The sequence below is a fragment of the Amborella trichopoda genome, chromosome 2, assembly GCF_054954075.1.
Source record: "Amborella trichopoda isolate Santa Cruz 75 chromosome 2, AtrichopodaSantaCruz75HAP2 v2.0, whole genome shotgun sequence".
NCBI classification, from domain to species: Eukaryota; Viridiplantae; Streptophyta; class Magnoliopsida; order Amborellales; family Amborellaceae; genus Amborella; species Amborella trichopoda.
The window spans coordinates 66,636,073-66,654,064 of NC_142337.1; the positions used below are offsets into that span (position 1 = coordinate 66,636,073).

The 17,992-nt window shown below is 34.4% G+C and overlaps 1 protein-coding gene across 5 annotated transcripts; it reads left to right on the top strand.

Annotated features, from left to right (window-relative positions):
- The first annotated feature begins 1,048 nt into the window (after window positions 1-1,048).
- Window positions 1,049-8,745, top strand: LOC18430200 (pre-rRNA-processing TSR1-like protein). Of its 5 annotated transcripts, none has more exons than XM_011623582.3 (3): window positions 1,063-1,246; window positions 3,436-3,484; window positions 5,973-8,745. In XM_011623582.3, exon 3 carries the CDS (start codon window positions 6,012-6,014, stop codon window positions 8,439-8,441), a length of 2,430 nt encoding a protein of 809 aa, XP_011621884.1. In that variant the 5' UTR covers window positions 1,063-1,246; window positions 3,436-3,484; window positions 5,973-6,011; the 3' UTR covers window positions 8,442-8,745. The 5 variants fall into 5 exon arrangements, with proteins under 5 accessions (XP_006840422.1, XP_011621884.1, XP_088715740.1 ...); XM_088859614.1 differs by having other exon boundaries at window positions 1,068-1,246; window positions 3,436-3,609; XM_020664931.2 differs by having other exon boundaries at window positions 1,070-1,246; window positions 3,424-3,484.
- Window positions 8,746-17,992: the final 9,247 nt, after the last annotated feature.

The window sequence follows — 17,992 nt, forward strand, 5'->3', positions numbered from 1 at the left end:
GCTTGGCCCAATACTATTAATTGGAGATCTTAGCTTTTAGTATTGCTTATTACCAAAACAGCAGTACATAAAACAATATTGTTCTTTTGCTATACCATTCTGACAGAGATAGGATTTGCTGAACCAGTAGGTAGCAGACCCGGTTGGTCTGCTAGCCAACGAGGGCTCGGTATCGGGTGCAGTGACTAGTGCTTGGGAAAACTTTAGTCATCTGGTAAAGAGGGGGATTTTTTGTTGGCTACATAGGCCAAGAGGGTCATCTTTACTGCTCGAGGGCCATTTTTTCAAAAATGGTCATCTTTACTGCTTGATAAAATAATTTCTGGGATGGAAATTTGTTTTAAAAGAAGTTTTTTCAATTTTAAATTTATACTCCCACGGTATAATATTCATTTATTTCCTTAGTAAAACCTAACTTTCCAAACCCCTAATTTTGGGGATGTAACCTATTCAAGTCATACGCTTATCCCAATGAAAAGAATTTCCTAATGGTACTCTTTATGCACTTGATGTCTCAAGATTGAACACAAATCGTCTAGTTTGTAAAGAATGGGATTTAAGTATTAAAAAGCTCAAAATTAAAAAAAAAAATTCCAAAAGAAATCATCTATTAGGTTTTAAATGGTTTGCAAAAATTCAAATTAAAAAAGAAGAAGAAGTGATTTGCATAAAGTTGTAACCTTAAATTATCTAAATGTGCTGCACCTCTAATTTTATGATAAACGTAATTTTGATATCAAAAAATTTCAATCCAATTAACCGGAACCCCATGATGATGAAACCACAAAAAATAACAAAAAAAAACAAAAAAAGGATGTAGTTAACATGCGGCCAGCCCGCATATTGTAGAAATACGGACTTGGTAATAAATATATTTTTAAAATATAATTTGATCTTAATTTAAAGATAATATATAATCTTTAACATGAGATCATGAATATAAAAAAATAAATAAATTTTTAAAACTATAAATAATAATTATGCTAAAAAAACATTTGAACGGGTAGTTACAATTATTTTTAGAGGGATGCTTTATAGTTTTATACCTTATTGTAGAAATGCGGTCCAGCCCCGCATGAAACAATTGTTTAAAAAAAAAAAAAAAAAACTGCAGCCTCAAAGCCCTACCTTCACAAAAGCCCTGCTTTCTCCGTCGCGCAGCGTCCCTCGCCGCTCTCTCTCAATCCTCTGTGTCGTCTCTCACAGACCCACAAGCGAGGATCAAGTTTTCATCTTCTTCAACAAGGTACGCCTTTTGTTTTTGGCTGGTGTTCTTTTATTAGATTCTTCACCATACAAGGTAGGGTTTACCTCATACGAACCCTTATACAAAATACCTCATCTTCTTCAACAATGGTATTGATTTTATTCTTGTGTTTTTCCTGGTTTTTCCCTCTAGATGGTGCTGATTTTTTTTCTTTTTTTTTTTTAGCTTATTTTATTGAGTATAGAAGCACAATTTGTACTACAGAAAAATTATGGGTATGGGTTTTTCTTTGTTGTATTTTTCTGGTTTTATTTGTTATTATTATTATTATTTCTTTTTGGTTTTTTGATGTTGTATAGATGGCATTTTGTGTTTTTTACAGTTCCTTGAATTTTTCTTTTTTCAATTTTATCCTGAAACTAGAAAGAGCTGAGTCGGATTGACTTTCAAAACTATCAAATGAAGCCTCCAAGTCATTTCAAAATTAAGATAATGGATGGGTACTATTTTGCATAAATATCTTTCATCAGTTTAGATTTTAGTAAGTATTTGGTAAGCAGGGACATTGAGAAAGTAATAAACTGTCACAAGTAAAGTGGGGGTTGCAATCTGGGTGGTTTACAGTTTGGAACTCTTAACATTCTGTAAAATATCTGTGAAGAAAAAAAAACATTCTGTAAAATATCATTGATTGAAAGCTTTGTTATCATTAGTGAGCCATGCTTGAGCCCTTTAACTACAAGGGTATTGAGAAATGAAGCCACCATTATATACTAAAACTTGAAAATATTCTTCTCAAATGCTTCCTGAGTAAACTTCCTATGAATTTTGAAGCTACGTTTTGAATGCTTTTCTCTTTAGTTCACTAGCAATGAATTTCGCCGCACAATGTATTTCTAGGTACTCAAACTTCCTCTTAATCTTTAGATTGAATCCAATTACTAAATTAAATGAAAGGAAAAACAAAGAAACAAGCATATAGTGGGGTCACATGTTTAAAGAAAGCACACAGTGAGTTCAAGGAGTTTCTAAGCATAGGCATTCCAATCTCTGGGTGATTTCTTTTTTCTTTGAAAAAAGTTCAAGTTCATGGATGCCAGTTCTGTTACCATGAATCCACATCGCTAATGTATGGTGAATTTCCACTCTTTTATGTTTATATATGTAGAAATGTAAGTAGACAATCAGTTCCTGATGATTATGATATGCCAATAGCACAATCTTCTCCAATGCCAGAAGGCTCAAATCCTTATTTTGTTCAATTCATTAGTAGCCCACCTTATTTGTGATAAGAGAGAGAGAGAGTAGCCCACCATTATTTTGTGATAACAAGGTGTTCTTGGGGTGTTTTGAGAGAGAGAGAGAGAGAGCATTGGGTGCTGGACTTTATTACCTATGTAATCTTAGAATTTTTAGGGAAAAAGATAGCAAGAGACCGAGGGCATTGGGTGGTTGTATGTTCATGAACTCCAAAAGGCATTCCCATTCTGTTTGAGCTTTTGTACCATTGGGTTGTGTGTGTGTGTGGTTTCTTATCAAAGGGATGTTGTGTATACACTTTTTGATTGAAAGCCATTTTCTCTTATAACATTCTTTCTTCATTTATTATATATATGCTATCCTATTTAGAGTTGCTTATGGCTTTTCTCTCTCTCTACAAATTTATAGTCCTGGGTTTGTACATAGCAGTGTTCTTCTTAAAATATGCACTATTTATTTCTTCACTGATATGAATATCTAGAGGAATTTACTCAACATTTTCTATTTTCAGAAACTTGTGGTGGCTTATAAGACTTGATTGGGAGAATTTGTTTCGTCATTTAGTTCATTACATACTCATGCTTTTGTTCAGTATTTTTTTCTTCTTCTTTTGTATTTATAGATGAGTTCATCTTATTGTGATGATTGTTAATTGCTTTCTCCTTCCTGTTTGTAAGCTTACACAATCATGGGTAAGATGAGAGTTGCAGTGTGAATGACCCCACTCTTGTAATCTATATATCTTTATATGTATTGGATTGAATGAATTTTTTCCAAGAAAAAAGTGAGAGTTTCAGTGTGTTCATCTTAGTGTGTCTATTTATGCATGTTGCCCAAATCTTTATTGTTAAAAATTTCTCTTTCTTAGGAATATAAGTATCTATCGCAAAGAGAATAGTACATTTAGTTTTTAATTCAAGTTATTTCACGTGATTTAAATGCCAATATATATTTAGTTTGGTGTGTAGGGAATATCAAGCCTGCTTGGTCCTTCTTATGTGGCTTTCCAGATGTGAGGTTATCTTCGTTTCTGTTTATTTCAGATGCTTAGTGGTTTTTGTGGTATTGGTGTTTATCCAAGGAAGCATGTGAACCACTGTTCCTGTATAATTTTTCACGAATCCTTATTGACTATCAACCTGGTAATTTGCTTTGATGGTTGGCTCATTCATAAATGGGCTGCAGTCTCTTAATTGTTCGTCTTGTTATCAAAATTGATGGTTTTTTACCTTCTATTTTTTATCATGAATATTATCTTTTCTGGTTTTGAAAATCAGCAACTTCTAGGCAGGCTTATGCCATTGAAGGAAACGATTGGGTTTGCTAATGGTTCATTTGCGTTGCTCAGGATGCATGTCAAGATGGACAAGCATACCTATTTTCCTTGATCCTTTGTATTATTTTAGCAGTCTGTTGATTATGTTTTGGCTTCCAATAAACTTATGTTTGATAAAATATTTCCATGTGCCCATGAAATTTTCTGAACATCTAACTATAACAAGCAGGACTTAGGAAGAAAGGACTCCTTAAATCTAACGACCTTTATGCTCACTCACAGGCAATGTTCAAAAATTTGGCCGCCCAGCCGCGTAGGTGGTCGCCTAGGCAGCCAAATTGCTAAAATGCCTAGGCGCTCGTTAGGCAGAGCACCTAGGTGGCCTGCGTCTGGGCACCCACTTAGGCAGGCAAGGCACCGCCTAGGCACTACAGTCTAGGTGGCCACCTAGGTGTCACCTCAAGGCATGCTGCCTAGGGCGGAAAAATGCCCTCAGCTAGGGTCAAAATTAGTCTTTTTTCCCCCTAAAAAGGGGAGAAAAGGGTTTTGGGGGATATTCTAAACCCCTAAAACCAAATCCTTGCCATCTAGAGAGAAAACTCCCCAAAAACCTCTATTTTGTGATTTATCGAAAGATCGGTAAATTTTCGATTTCTTCCTGAAACAAAGACAATAGTTCGTGGGTGTTTTTGGAGCTTCTAATAGTCAATTTTGAGGACTTTTGGTGATTGAATAGACGAAGTTTGGGCCGACATCGTTTTCATTTTGATATTTTAGAGCATTATGATATTTGAATAAGGATTTTGAGCTTGTTTGCTATAACGTATTATATTTTGAATCATTTGATTTTGCTTTTTTTAACTTTTTTTTTTCCTTTTATGATATATTTACCTTTTTGTAGTTGAAAGATTGATTTTTTTTGTGATTAATTGATTAGTAAATTTGTTTGGATGATGCGATTGGTCCTATATCGAATTCTTTTATTAAAAGAATAATTGGTTCTTATTTTGTACTATGTGTGATGTTTTGATATCCTATTGGTTTTGTTTTACTTTTTTATTTTTGAACATATTTGTAGATGGAACATTTACCAATGGAACATTTACCGATTTGGACTTATATTTTGTGAATACTTATAAACTTTGGATGAAATTTATATTTTGTGAATATTTGATATCCAAAACCAAATCTTATGGATATTAATTAATAAATAATAATTATAATATAACTTTTATCTTAATTAAAGTCCACCCGTCCTTGTTTCTAGGCGAGCACCCAGTCGCCTGCCTACTCCTTTTTGAACATTGCTCACAAGAAAAAAAGCGTCTTACATATGTTATATCACCATTTATATTGACTATCCCCATTTATAAATTGAGGAAGCTTTCTATGTTCCCCCTACAACATAGAAGTTCTATCCTCCCCCTACCATCCAGCCGTCCATTTTTTATCAGTAGAGCCACTCAGCATTTGATCTTAGATCTGACGTCTCAAAGTATTTTATTTTTAGTTTTTTTAATACAAATTTTCTGAATATGAAATTTGGTACGTGCCATCTTCTCATTGGGGTGCACCTATAAAAAATATTAACAATAATTTTTCGATAAAAAATAATGACCAAAATACCCCTTGAAAATTTCAGGGGTATTTTGGTCATTTTATTTTATTGAAAATATTTTTTTATATTTTTCGTTAGTGCGAGTTTAATAGAGGAATGGACATCCAAAATTTGGAGTCAAAATAGTTTATAGAAAAAAAATTAAAAATAAAATAGTGCAGAGACGTGACATTGTGATTGGAGAAATCTTAACCCTCCATTAAAAAATGGACGGTTGGTTAAGGGGGATGATAGAACTTCTATGTTGTAGGGGGAACATAGAAAGCTTTCCCTTATAAACTATCTCTTTATATACAAAGCTTTTTGCATACTTTTGCTCGTGCATACTTTCACCCTCGGTATTCAAGTGTAGCTGAAAAACGATCTTAGTGTTTGTATATTATCCTCTTGTGTGTGTGAGTTAAAGAATCTGGAAAAACTGAAACCTTGTTTTTAACATACTCTTTCTAAAGTTAACCAGTTAACTTTTTGTACTATTTTTTTCGAGCTGCATTGAACAAGTCACTATTTATTTGTCTCATAATTATGTTAAAATGTCGCAATCGTATGCATTAAATGCCTATTTTTCAACAATCTTGACATTAAGATTTCTTCCTTGCGTTGTATCACAGGTGTTGATATCAGTCTTGGTACACATAGAATAAGTTATTATGGGGGCTTCTCGTGCTCAGATCAATAAGGCTCACAAGAGCCGGTTTGCCTCTAAATCATCTCGACAAGTTCACAAAACTTCTGGCCTGGATAGGAGGGGAATTTCCAAAACCAACCAACAGAATGTCTTGAAGGGTGCTCGTGCTACTCGTATTCAACGAAACAAAATGTTGCGTGATAAAAAACGGGCTGCCATTTTGAAGGAAAAGAGGGCCTCTACTGGATTCGCAAGCCCTCCTCGTGTCATTGTCCTGTTTGGCCTTTCTTCATCTGTGGACGTTAAATCTCTTTCAGATGGTCTCCTGACATTGCTATCGTCTGAATATGAGGAAAATGGTGCTTTGGAGTTTGATAACAGAGTGGGAGCCATGACCATCTCTTCGCCCACATTCAAGTTTCGAGCCACAATTATGGAAGCTCCTCATGGAGATCTCACGTCTTGCATTGAAATGGCTAAGGTTGCTGATCTGATTGCTTTTGTGGCATCAGCGAGCTCTTCCTCTGAAGGTAGATCTAATTCTAATAGTTACATTGATTCTTTTGGGAGTCAATGCCTCACTATCTTCAGAGCACTAGGCTTACCCAGTTCAGCTGTTTTGATTCTTGACCTACCTACCGATCAAAAAAAAAGAAGCGAAACGAAGAAGACATGCACATCTAGTCTTTCTTCTCAATTCCCTGAGGATTGCAAGTTCTTTCCAGCTGATTCAAAGGAGGAGCTGCGTAAATTCTTATGGCTTTTGAAGGACCAACGTCTCACCACGCCTCATTGGCGAAGCATGCGACCCTATGTTATGGCTCATGAAGTTGAGTTCATTGCTGATGATTCTTCGCCAGGGAAGGCCACTCTCCATCTCTCAGGCTATGTACGTGCTCACAATCTCTCTGTGAACCAGTTGGTTCATGTTTCAGGAGCTGGGGATTTTCAGTTATCTCAAATTGATGTTGTCAAGGATCCTTTTAGTCAGAGTGAGTATAAATATCACGCAAATTCCATGGATTTAGACAATTCGTCTGGTCCAAAGGTTGTTCTTTCCCTATTTCCTGATGCTTCAAAGCAAGAGCCCTTGCTTGTTGAAAACATACCAGACCCTCTTGCTGGAGAGCAGACTTGGCCAACAGAAGAAGACCTAGCTGTGGCTGATGAGAAGAGAGAAAGAATGGTGAGAAAGAAGACTTTTCTTCCTAAAGGCACTTCTGATTACCAGGCTGCTTGGATTGTGGCTGATGAAATAGATGATGACAACTCTGTTGAAAGTGAAGAAGAAGAGAATAATCACATGGTATTGGATGAGGCAGATAATGAAGGAGGAGGTGACCACTTTGATCGATTAGCCCCTGATGAAGACCACATATATGGTTCATTTAGCATGAGAGGTTTCGATGAAGAAACAGAGGTGGGTACAACTATGACTGAAGATGAGAATCTAACAAAGGAGGATATTGAAGCTGAGATGAAAAGATTGAAAGAAGCTCATGCAGATGATGAACAATTTCCTGATGAAGTGGACACGCCAGTCGATATTGAAGCTCGTAAGCGTTTTGCAAAGTACAGAGGCCTCAAGTCTTTTAGAACCTCTTCATGGGACCCCAAAGAATCTTTACCAGTAGAATATTCCAGAATATTCACCTTCAGTAATTTCTTGAAAACCCAAAAACAGGTTTTTAGGAAGGCCAAAGAAATGGATGAAGGGGCCTCAGATGAGTGTGTGCCTGTAGGTTCATATGTGACACTTCATATCAAGCAAGTGCCTGTTGTTGTTGCCTGTGATCTTCAAACCATGTCAAAAACAAGGCCAATTGTTTCATCTGGGCTTTTCCAACACGAGTCGAAAATGTCAGTTTTGCACCTCAGCATTAAGAAACACGCCTCATATGACAATCCTATCAAATCCAAGGAAGCCCTAACCTTTCATGTTGGGTTTCGCCAATTCAGTGCTAGGCCTATATTCTCATCCGATAATTTAAACTCAGATAAGCACAAAATGGAGAGGTTCTTGCATCCTGGTCAATTTTCTGTGGCCTCGATTTATGCCCCAATTTCATTTCCTCCTTTGCCTCTTATTGCTTTGAAAGAGAGGAAAGGGGAGGCTTCTTTTGGGCCTTCAGTTGCTGCCATTGGTTCATTGAGAAGTATTGATCCAGATCGGATCTTATTGAAAAAGATAATTTTGACTGGTTATCCACAAAGAGTTTCAAAATCTAAGGCAATAGTGAGGTTTATGTTTCATAATCCAGAGGATGTTAGATGGTTTAAGCCAGTAGATGTGTGGACTAAGTGTGGGCGAAGGGGCCGAGTAAAGGAGCCAGTTGGTACTCATGGGGCTATGAAGTGCATTTTTGATGGGGTGGTTCAACAGCATGATACTGTTTGCATGAGCTTGTACAAGCGACTTTATCCTGTGTGGCCAGAGCTCCAAGGCATATAGATTGCAGGTTTGTTTTTGGGCTGCATTATAGATTGTAAGAAGAAAAGTTTCATTTGGATATTTACTTCAGTTTTGTTTTGTTGTAATTTGGTTGTGATCAATTGGTTTTTTTTTTTTTTTAGTCGGCAGCACCAGTTTTGTTTCTTTGAATGGTTTTCTTTTATGCCGATTTGATATTAGCAGGCTGAGATTTCATTGCAAGGATCATTGAGCTATTTATTGTAGAATTATTTTCTTACTTGTTCTGGGAATTATCTATATGAATTCTTGAATTGATATATTACCCGTTTTAATCGTCAGAAAAGATATATATCTGCTTTTTTTTACTGCTTATTAAGATATCATATATGAGCTCTCAAAGCATAATCAACATATGGAGATGCCATCGACTCGAATCGCGCTTTGTGCTTGGTCTGTATTATGAAGCCGATATCTTCAGAAGTTTTAAAACTGTGCTGAGTCATTTATGACAAATGTTATGTATGAGCTCTTCTTGATGGTGTGGTAGCCTCTGTTTCCCGAAACCAACTCTCTCTCTCGCAGGCGCAGGCTGTAAGATGTAATTGGATGGATATCTATTGGAATTTGTTACAATTGATTAATTTAATGACTTGAAAACTAAGGTTGTCTGTATAAAGCGTGTGGAGAGAGAGAAATGAAGCTTTCAACCAAACATTCTAAAATAAGTTCATATGGAGGGGAGAACTCATTTCCCTGGTCTTATTTAATGGTGACTTGGTTTTGGCTTGGTATCCAACCGAGTTAGAAGGTATTGTTCATTTTTCTTTTACTAAAATTAGCTCAAATTTTAAGTTTATAATTCCATTTGCCATGGTGGAGTCATCTAGCCCTCAGACACTACATGAATTCTTTAACCTTTTATTTCTAAGGTCTCCTAATGGAATAGGAGTTGGTACATGAATTCTTTAACCTTTTATTTCTAAGGTCTCCTAATGGAATAGGAGTTGGTTTCTTGATATGAAAATTTGGAATCCACTAAAGAGTTATCACTAGATGATTGTTAAAAAAATAAATAAATAAATAAATAAAAGGAGGGAAATGGCTTTTACCCCCTCCTTGAAACTTCCGATCTTATTTGCTCTTTGGGTTCACCAAAATCCCTTGTACCCTTTAAATTTAAAATTTTGGAACGGTTAACTCTCTAATTGTGTTTTTCTTTGTGTTTTAACAAATTTGATCTTTTTATTTTACAAAATGTTCCTTTTCCTTTCTCTTCCAATGCCTAAAACCAATTTTACCCCCATGGATCTCACTCTACAAATTTAGACATGAAAAGAAATGAATTTTTCTTTAACATTATGACTTATTTGACAATTATATCTATATCGTCGATCTTGAAAATGATTAATCAAGATATTTGTTACTATTGTTAATGGTTATTATTTATTTATTTATATATTAAAAACTTTATCAAAATACCTATAAGAGATGAAATATTTAACAATTAATATATTATTGTTGTTATTATTGTTATTATTATAATTATTAATTAATTATAATAATTATAAATTATTATCATCATTAAAATTTGTATATCAAGTTACAAAAAAAAATATGGATGACTAATGTAATGGTTTGGCATTTTGTAAAACAAAGGGACCAATTTTGTAAAAAGAACAAAGAAAAACATAATTAAAGGGCTAATGGTCTCAAAATTTAAAACTTGAGGGGACAAGGGATTTTGGTGAACCCAAAGAGGTTAATAAGAATAAAAATTTCAGGGAGAGGGTTAGATGCTATTTTCTCAAAAAAAAAAAAAAAATGATTTTAAGCCGTAAAATACTTCGATCAAGCCCTCAAAAATTGAGGGGCATCTAATTCTCTTTTATCTTCGTTTTCACCCTCGATCTCTCCATCCTCCCCTTCAGTTTATTGATTCTTCTTTTTTATCTCACTCCCCGGTTTTTCCTGCCCTCTATTTTATTTTTTTTCTTGATTTCTTGATTTCTTGGAGAGAAATTTCAAAATAGAATATTTGTTTTACATCAAGTTTAAGAGACCAATGGGCTTCAGAAACAACGAGTTCTAGTTAGGATGTCATTTTGATATTTCTATTGGGATATTGTTGAGTTACTAGGCAAAAATACATGGGAAAGGGAATGAAGCTAATAGAAGGGGGTCAAAGACACTTGGAAGTTTTCACTTGAAATTTCGATTTAAAGGGGGACTAAAATGATAACTTCCCTAAAAATAAATATAACACCTCATATTTTCTTTTAGGAATCGTATTGGTTACTTATCTTTTTAAAATCTAATTAATATTCCTCAAATTTAAGTTCATTACAAAATATGAAAAAACAAATAAATAATAAATTATATAACTAATTTCTAAAAACCCCATTGTGGAAATAGCAAATCTAGAGAGAGGAGTGAGATATGAGTTTCTTATAGGGATGAGAGAGAGGAGTGAGACAGGGCTTTGAAAAGAAGTTGCATAAGACTCAATTTTGCATAAGGAATTCTTTAGTTTTGGATAAGACTCAATTTTAAATGTTATTTTTAGCTGCATAGAGAGTGCATTTATTAGAATGTAAAATCTTTTGAATGACATTATTTACTATTCTCATATCATTGCTTAGATTATGGGGCTAGGTGAATTTCTTAAGTAAACTTCTTGGGCACTTCTCAGAAAAGAAAAGTTCCGGGGGATATGGATTGGAGAAAATCTTTTATTGCCAACATAACACCAGCAAATATTTTATAAAATGTATATTTTAGCCAAAATATTTTATACGGTCCATTTACCTATAGTATATCTAATGGGATTGTTTACAAAGGGATTATAGATTGTTTACAAAGGGAATATTTATCTTTGGGTGCGGTTTTTATAAGGTTGCAACCTTAAAACAATCAAAGTAAGGCGCACTTTTTTATTTTATAAATAAAACTTCTTAAGATTATTTGAAAATCTATTTTAATATCTAATTACAAAATTTTAAAATCTAAAAATAATTAAGATCAAAATGGACGGTCTGGATAATGTGTTGCAAGATGCATTATTTTTGGGATCCAAAATCTTTTTTTTTTTTTCATATTCATACATCTTAATGTCGGGATAATCGCTTAGAAGGAAATTCAGATGAATTTTTGAGTCGCATCTTTAATTCTACATTTTAAGGTTGCAACCTTATATAAACTTTTTTTTTTATCTTTTATACATGAAAGTCACAATCATTTTTTATCATTAAATGTCAAATTGGACAGCTTTGGGGTGAGTCATGAAGTCTGAAAAAAAATTTTAAAAACTATGTCTATTCAATGCCACTCTTAAAACCACCCATTTAAAAATTTAAAGGATAAAAATGATTATGACATCCATGTATAAAAGATTAATGATCTTTTTATAAACAACCAATACCTTACTTAGCCAAAAGACTGAATTTCTCTTAATAAAAATCCATGCTGCTTGCTCTGGAAGTATACTTTCTATTTGATCCCTCGGGTAAAGCTCAAGCTACGAGTGCTTAGGACCTCAAATGTTTTGGATGCAACCTCTTGAACTAGCGAGCAACCGTTAAAACAAAAAAAGGAATTCAAATGCACATTTCATGTGGCTGAAGAAAATAACGTCGAATGAATATGGGGCACAACCTGGGTCTTATTATAAAATTGAAACGGATATCGAGGGTGCCTCCTGTGATGGCCATGATAGCAATGGCTGAGGGCAATGTTGCCGGATTCGTTTCGGAGTCTTTTTCAGCCAATTCAAGAGAAGATTTCAGATTTTTTTTAATTTAATATAAATAAATTAGATATAAATTATATAAAAATAATAGAAAATTTAAAAATTATTTTTATGTAGGTATTTTTTTTGTGACCAAAGCGGCTGAAGCAAACCCAAATCTGGCCGAATCGACCCGAATCTGACTAAAGCGACAACACCAAGTTTCTCTTTGCTTCGGTTTGTACCTAAATTCCGAAAGCTTCGGCCGAAGCGAATTTGACAACATTGATGGAGGTAAATGAAATCAAAATAGTAGGTAAATTCGCGTGCACAGGTATGCTACTGGAAAATGAGAAAATCAATTGAGAAACCTTCTTAGAATCACCCCACAAGTTGCGGCTACGGGAATAGCCATGAGTTTGCAACAATGGAGGAAAAATCGGGCGGTTAAAATTCTAACCACCCTGTTAGACCCAATTTGAGCAAAATCAGGAAACGATCGGGTAAGTTTAAAAAAATTCAAAAATAAATACATAAAATTCTAAAAAAATAAGGAATTTCATTGGTAATGTATTTTTAAATATTTTCATTATTTTGGCCAAGATTGGAAATTGTTTTAGCCATTAATACTTATTTTTACATTTTTTTTATCTTTTTTGAAAAATTCTAAAAACACAGCTTAGATTCTTTAAAATCCATTTTTTTTAATTAATTTTCAACTTCATTTGGATGTACTCATGCTTTGAATATAATTTTCATATATTATTAGATTTTTTTTATATTATTTTTTTAAATAAACTTTTTTGACCGCCCCGGACTTACTATTAGGCTGGTTGAACTACTTTGAACCCCATGTCCATTCCTATTCGAATTTTCCTACACTGATTTGCAAGTCAAGAGGGATAGTTTCTGGTTTCTAGCAAGGAAGCAGGAGCCTATCTAACCCCATCCCTACTAGAACTGCAACATATGAAAAAGGTCTAGGCCATCCACTGTTTAAACCACTGGCGAAACCCTGCTACAATTTGCATGGGCATGGGGGAGAACGAGAGAGAACACATTAAAGCCTAAGCCTGAGCCTGAGCCTGAGCCTGACCCTGACCCATTCAAGTATGCAGCATCCAAGATTAAGAACAATTTCATAACAAAGTTAACACTTGTACCAATAATTCTACACAAACATGCACGAGTAATGAGCTAGGTTACAGAAGCATAAACCTCATATCAGTCAAGGCATAGCAAGCACACCACTTATGAATTATTTACATAGTAACATTAAAATTTACATAAAGAATCCATAGATGGAAAAAGCACAAAATAAAACAAGAAGAACTCCAAATATTGAAGTTTCTCTTCACTTAAATGGAAGTAACATGCAAAAGATCTGAGTACTTGAATCTAAATTAAATGAAAGTAAGATACAAAAGAAGAAACTATGCTACGAACTGTAGGCACATCGAAAGCGAGAAGGAGTAAAAGGTAAAACATTGAGGCCTGGAGAACCCCAATTCCTTTTGAGACAGCCATTGAGCTTGCACCTCTTGACATTGAACACATACATCTCCACCTCTGTTTTGCCAATGGTATCAGCTATGAATAGAGAGTTCCCTTGCAAAACCATCTGCAAACAATGGACAGCGGGCCTCAACTCCTGAAAATTGAACTTGCAGTCTTTTCCTAGGCTCATTTTGATCAATTTCTCCCACCTTTTCTCTTGGCTCAAACCCCATATTTCCAATTCGCTTCTTCCGAATCCATGAATCAGGCACACCCGCTCTCCCCATTCCACCAATTTGAACGATAATGGTTCTTTCCGTTGGAGTTCTAACGGCAGATCGACACTCTCCCACTCCTCTCTCTCCATATCGAAAATGAACAGGTGAAAGCGATCGCTCAAGCAGATTCCATAACCAGTGCTTCCTATGGTTAGTAGCCATGCACCTTTCACAAAAGCAGGGAACCAAGTCCTAGGAGGAGGGTGCCTTACACCCTTCCAACTCCCTGTTACCAACTCGAACTTGCACCAGAAATCCTGAGTATTTGTCGTCATAAATATTTTGTAACTCTGGTTCTTGGGGTCAAAATAGAATGCAAGTATATTTGCAAACAAAGGGAGAGGGGGGATTGTAACACAGTCATGAGTTGAGGGGTTAAAAACAAATATGGCTTTGGTGTTTGTGAAACAAACCAGGCCATTGCTGCTTGCTGACCTTTGAATTTTTGTTTCCTCACCATGTAACTTCATATGGCCTACTTCAAAGGGTGTCATTGCCTTCTGTTGGGGTAATTTGCTGTTTCTTTGCAGGTGAGAGAAAGAGAGAGGAATGAAACCATGAGAGAGCGAGACAAGGGCGAAAGAAGCCGATGTCGAGCCCCTGGAGGTTCTTCCTGCCATGGTTGAGTTGCTCCTTCCCTTTGCCATGGCTGAAACTTTCTTCATAGGCTTTCTTTTACCCGTTGCCATGGCTGAAACTTCATCCACGATCTTTCTCTTTGCCTTTTTCATTGTTTGAAAGACAGAAGAAACCGAAAAACGGGAGAACAAGTTAAAAACCAGAGAGAGATCTTGAATGAGAGAGAGGGAGACGAGAGATATGATGCGGCTAAATATACTCCTAATAGAAATCTTGAGGAGAAGATTCATTCAATTAGAATTATTGTCATGTGTATTGTATTCTTTCAAGAAAGTACTAAATAATTCTTGCATGGTGCATTAAATGATTCTTGATTTGCAAGGATTCTTTTAACCAAAATATGTTTTAGAAATATTAAGTAAGGATTATCTGTTTTAGAGATATTAAGTAAGGATAGTCTTTGAAAAAGAAACCCTTGTTTAGTGTTAATCTTTTTGGGATTTTTTAAGCCCAAAAGATTTCCCATTAGACACCGTAGTTTGTGGTTTAATGTTAATCTTTTTGGGACTTTTTATGCCCAAAAGATTTCCCGCTAGAAACAGCGGTTTCAGTTAATCGTTTTGGGATTTTTTATGCCCAAAGTGTTTCAACTCCGAGGGAGTATACTGTCCATTTACTACTTAGGCCAAAATCTAGTGTAAGATTTATTTTAGGACCCCTATTTTTTTTGAAAAATAACCTCACCGATAAAAGGCATTTACAGGTTGCGCCCTAGGCTCCAAACAATCAAATTAGAGCCCACCTCAAAAATCTCACAGGAAGAAGTTGTTTTAATGCCCAAATATAATCAAATTGATCATCTCGACATCAACATGCATGGACATGAAAAGAAAAATGGATTTCAAGTTTTGAAAATAGTGCATATTATAATGCATTTTTAGACGTCAATTTTCAAGTTTTCATGGATCTACTGGATCTTTAAATTTTATAATTAAAGATGAATATATATATATATTTAATACTATCATGAAGATTTCCAATATTGAAACCGCATTTCTCCACATTATTTGAAGGTGGGCTCTAATTTGATTGTTCAAAGCCTCGGGTCTATACAAACTACACCCATTTAAAAATGGTTCATTGTATTTGATGTTGTATTCTTACGTTCCACTTTTTTAGAATGTGCACTGTATTTTATTTTATTTTTTATATATCCAATTAAGATAAAATTTTGGGCATTCATATTTTTTACCTTGCACGCCTCTAAAACAAAAAAGAAATAATTCAATAAAATAACCTTGCACCTTACAATTATTGGGAACAATTTGGTCGAATTATTTTTTATTTTTATTTTTTACACATGTTTGTGATGCTGAGAAATATACAATACCGGAGCTTATTTTTAAATTTTAATAATAAAATGGAATTTTTTGTAATTTTTTCTTTTAGATTTCATCTATTTATCTAAACACACCCAAAATATCTTATCAATGATTGTGACTCATGATCATGTGCCCATCAAAATGGTTGGAAGCAACTCAAGATCTTGAGTTTGAGTGATTCCTCTATCTGACGCAGGTACTACTTGGATCTCAAATATGCAACACTCTCCCCGCATCAAACATAATGCATAAAATCACTTATAACATATCTCATGTACTGGATTAGTATAAATTTGAAATGTTGATTTTATTTCTTGTTTGGTTCAGTGGGCATTAGTCCGTCCTAATTAACATTATTATCCTCGATTTCCATTTCCTTTTCCAATTTCCTTTTCCCGTGCAAAAGTATTTTTCCCTCGTTTTAGTTAGTGCCTTTTGCTTATTGTGTTCTCCGTCATAATTCCTACATTGTGTACTGAAGGATTCCTAAGTTGCAAAGAGTCCTTTACAATCTAATAATATGTTTGGGAAAATTACAAATAACCCTCTAAGACTCCTTCCCATGCAACTTACCCCAACCAAATTTTTCTTCTCAAAATATACCTTCTTAGCGATTACCTCCGATCTAAATTAAAAAAAATTTAAACTACCCTCCGTTACTTTTACATACGCCTCTCTCTCCTCTTTCTCACGAAAACGCCACCTCTTTCTCACGAAAACGCGGTCTGGCAGTGTAATGTCCGGCAATGCAAGTGGCAATCTGACACCGACAAAGAACGATCCAACAATAGGCCTATACAATCCGGCAACAGGCCCAAAGTGCGGTCCGGCAGCCCATTTAAGTCCACATGAATGTCCGACAAAAATTTAACTTTTATGTACAAACTTGTACTTTTGTCAAAAAATTTACATTTTTTTACTTGGGGGTATTTGAAAAAAAGTGATAGTGAGTAACCTTTGAAAAAACAAATTATAGTTTAATGTTATGATATTGTATACTATGGGACCATTTATCTTTCTTACAAAGAGGTCATGGTTTCTCCTAGCTATCAAATGTTAAATTGGAGTACTCGATATGTGTCATGAAGTTTAAGAAATTTTTTTTGAAACTTTGAGCTTAATCAATGATACACTCACAACCACTCGATTTGAAATCTTGTGTACAACAATGACTATGACCCGACCATTAACCTTTTATACAAGGTAGTCACAATTATGTACAATCATCTTATGTGAAATCTAATAGCTTGGGTGTGTCACAAAGCTCGAAAAAATTTCCTTTGAAACTTGAACTTTGTCAATAAAATAAATGCAGCTTTCTAATTACACATCCAATGGTCAAAATTAATTGTGACCATCTTGTACTAAAGATAATTAGTATCTAATTGTGATCATCTTGTACGAAAGATAAATAGTATCATTATATACGTTTCCAAAAAATACTTATATCTTTTTTTGTACTTTTCTTAATACTTAATTATAAGAGATAATAAAAAACAAGGATAACCCATAGGAGATAACAAAAGATGAAATAACTTTTGTCGTCTCTTACAATAATCTTTTTTGTAAGGAAACTTCTCTATTTCGAGTCCGGACTTTGCATCCCTAGCTTTCCCACCCCGTGCTATTGCACTTTTAAGTACGTCGATTTTAGCTTTTTAGTGGAGGAAATTTATCGAACCATATCAACCATTTATTATTCGGAAATTTACTGAAAATAATTATTAAAAAATGGTCCCATATATTTTACATTCTATGCCGCAAGCCTACTTTTTTTAGAGTGTGTATTATATTTTAATTTATTTCTTTATACATCAAATTAAGCTCAAATTTTGAGCATTCATATTTCATACCATATGCGTCCCTAGAAAATTTTTTAAAAAATCAATAACATAAAATTATCAAAATGCCTTCATACAATTACAAGTTTTAGGAATAATTTGATCTTTTTTATTTCTTTTATTTATTTAATTTTTTTACACGTATTTGTAATGGTAAGAAATATAGATACCCCAAATTTGAATATAATCTTTCTTTTTTGGGTAAATAAAATTTGAGTATAATATGTTGTACTAAAAGACAAAATTAAAATATAGTATATACTGTAAAAAGTAGGATTTCAGCAAAAAT

Excerpts from the sequence above, each read along its gene's own strand:
- LOC18430200 (XM_006840359.4), top strand. The coding sequence starts at position 6,012 with ATGGGGGCTTCTCGTGCTCAGATCAATAAGGCTCACAAGAGCCGGTTT.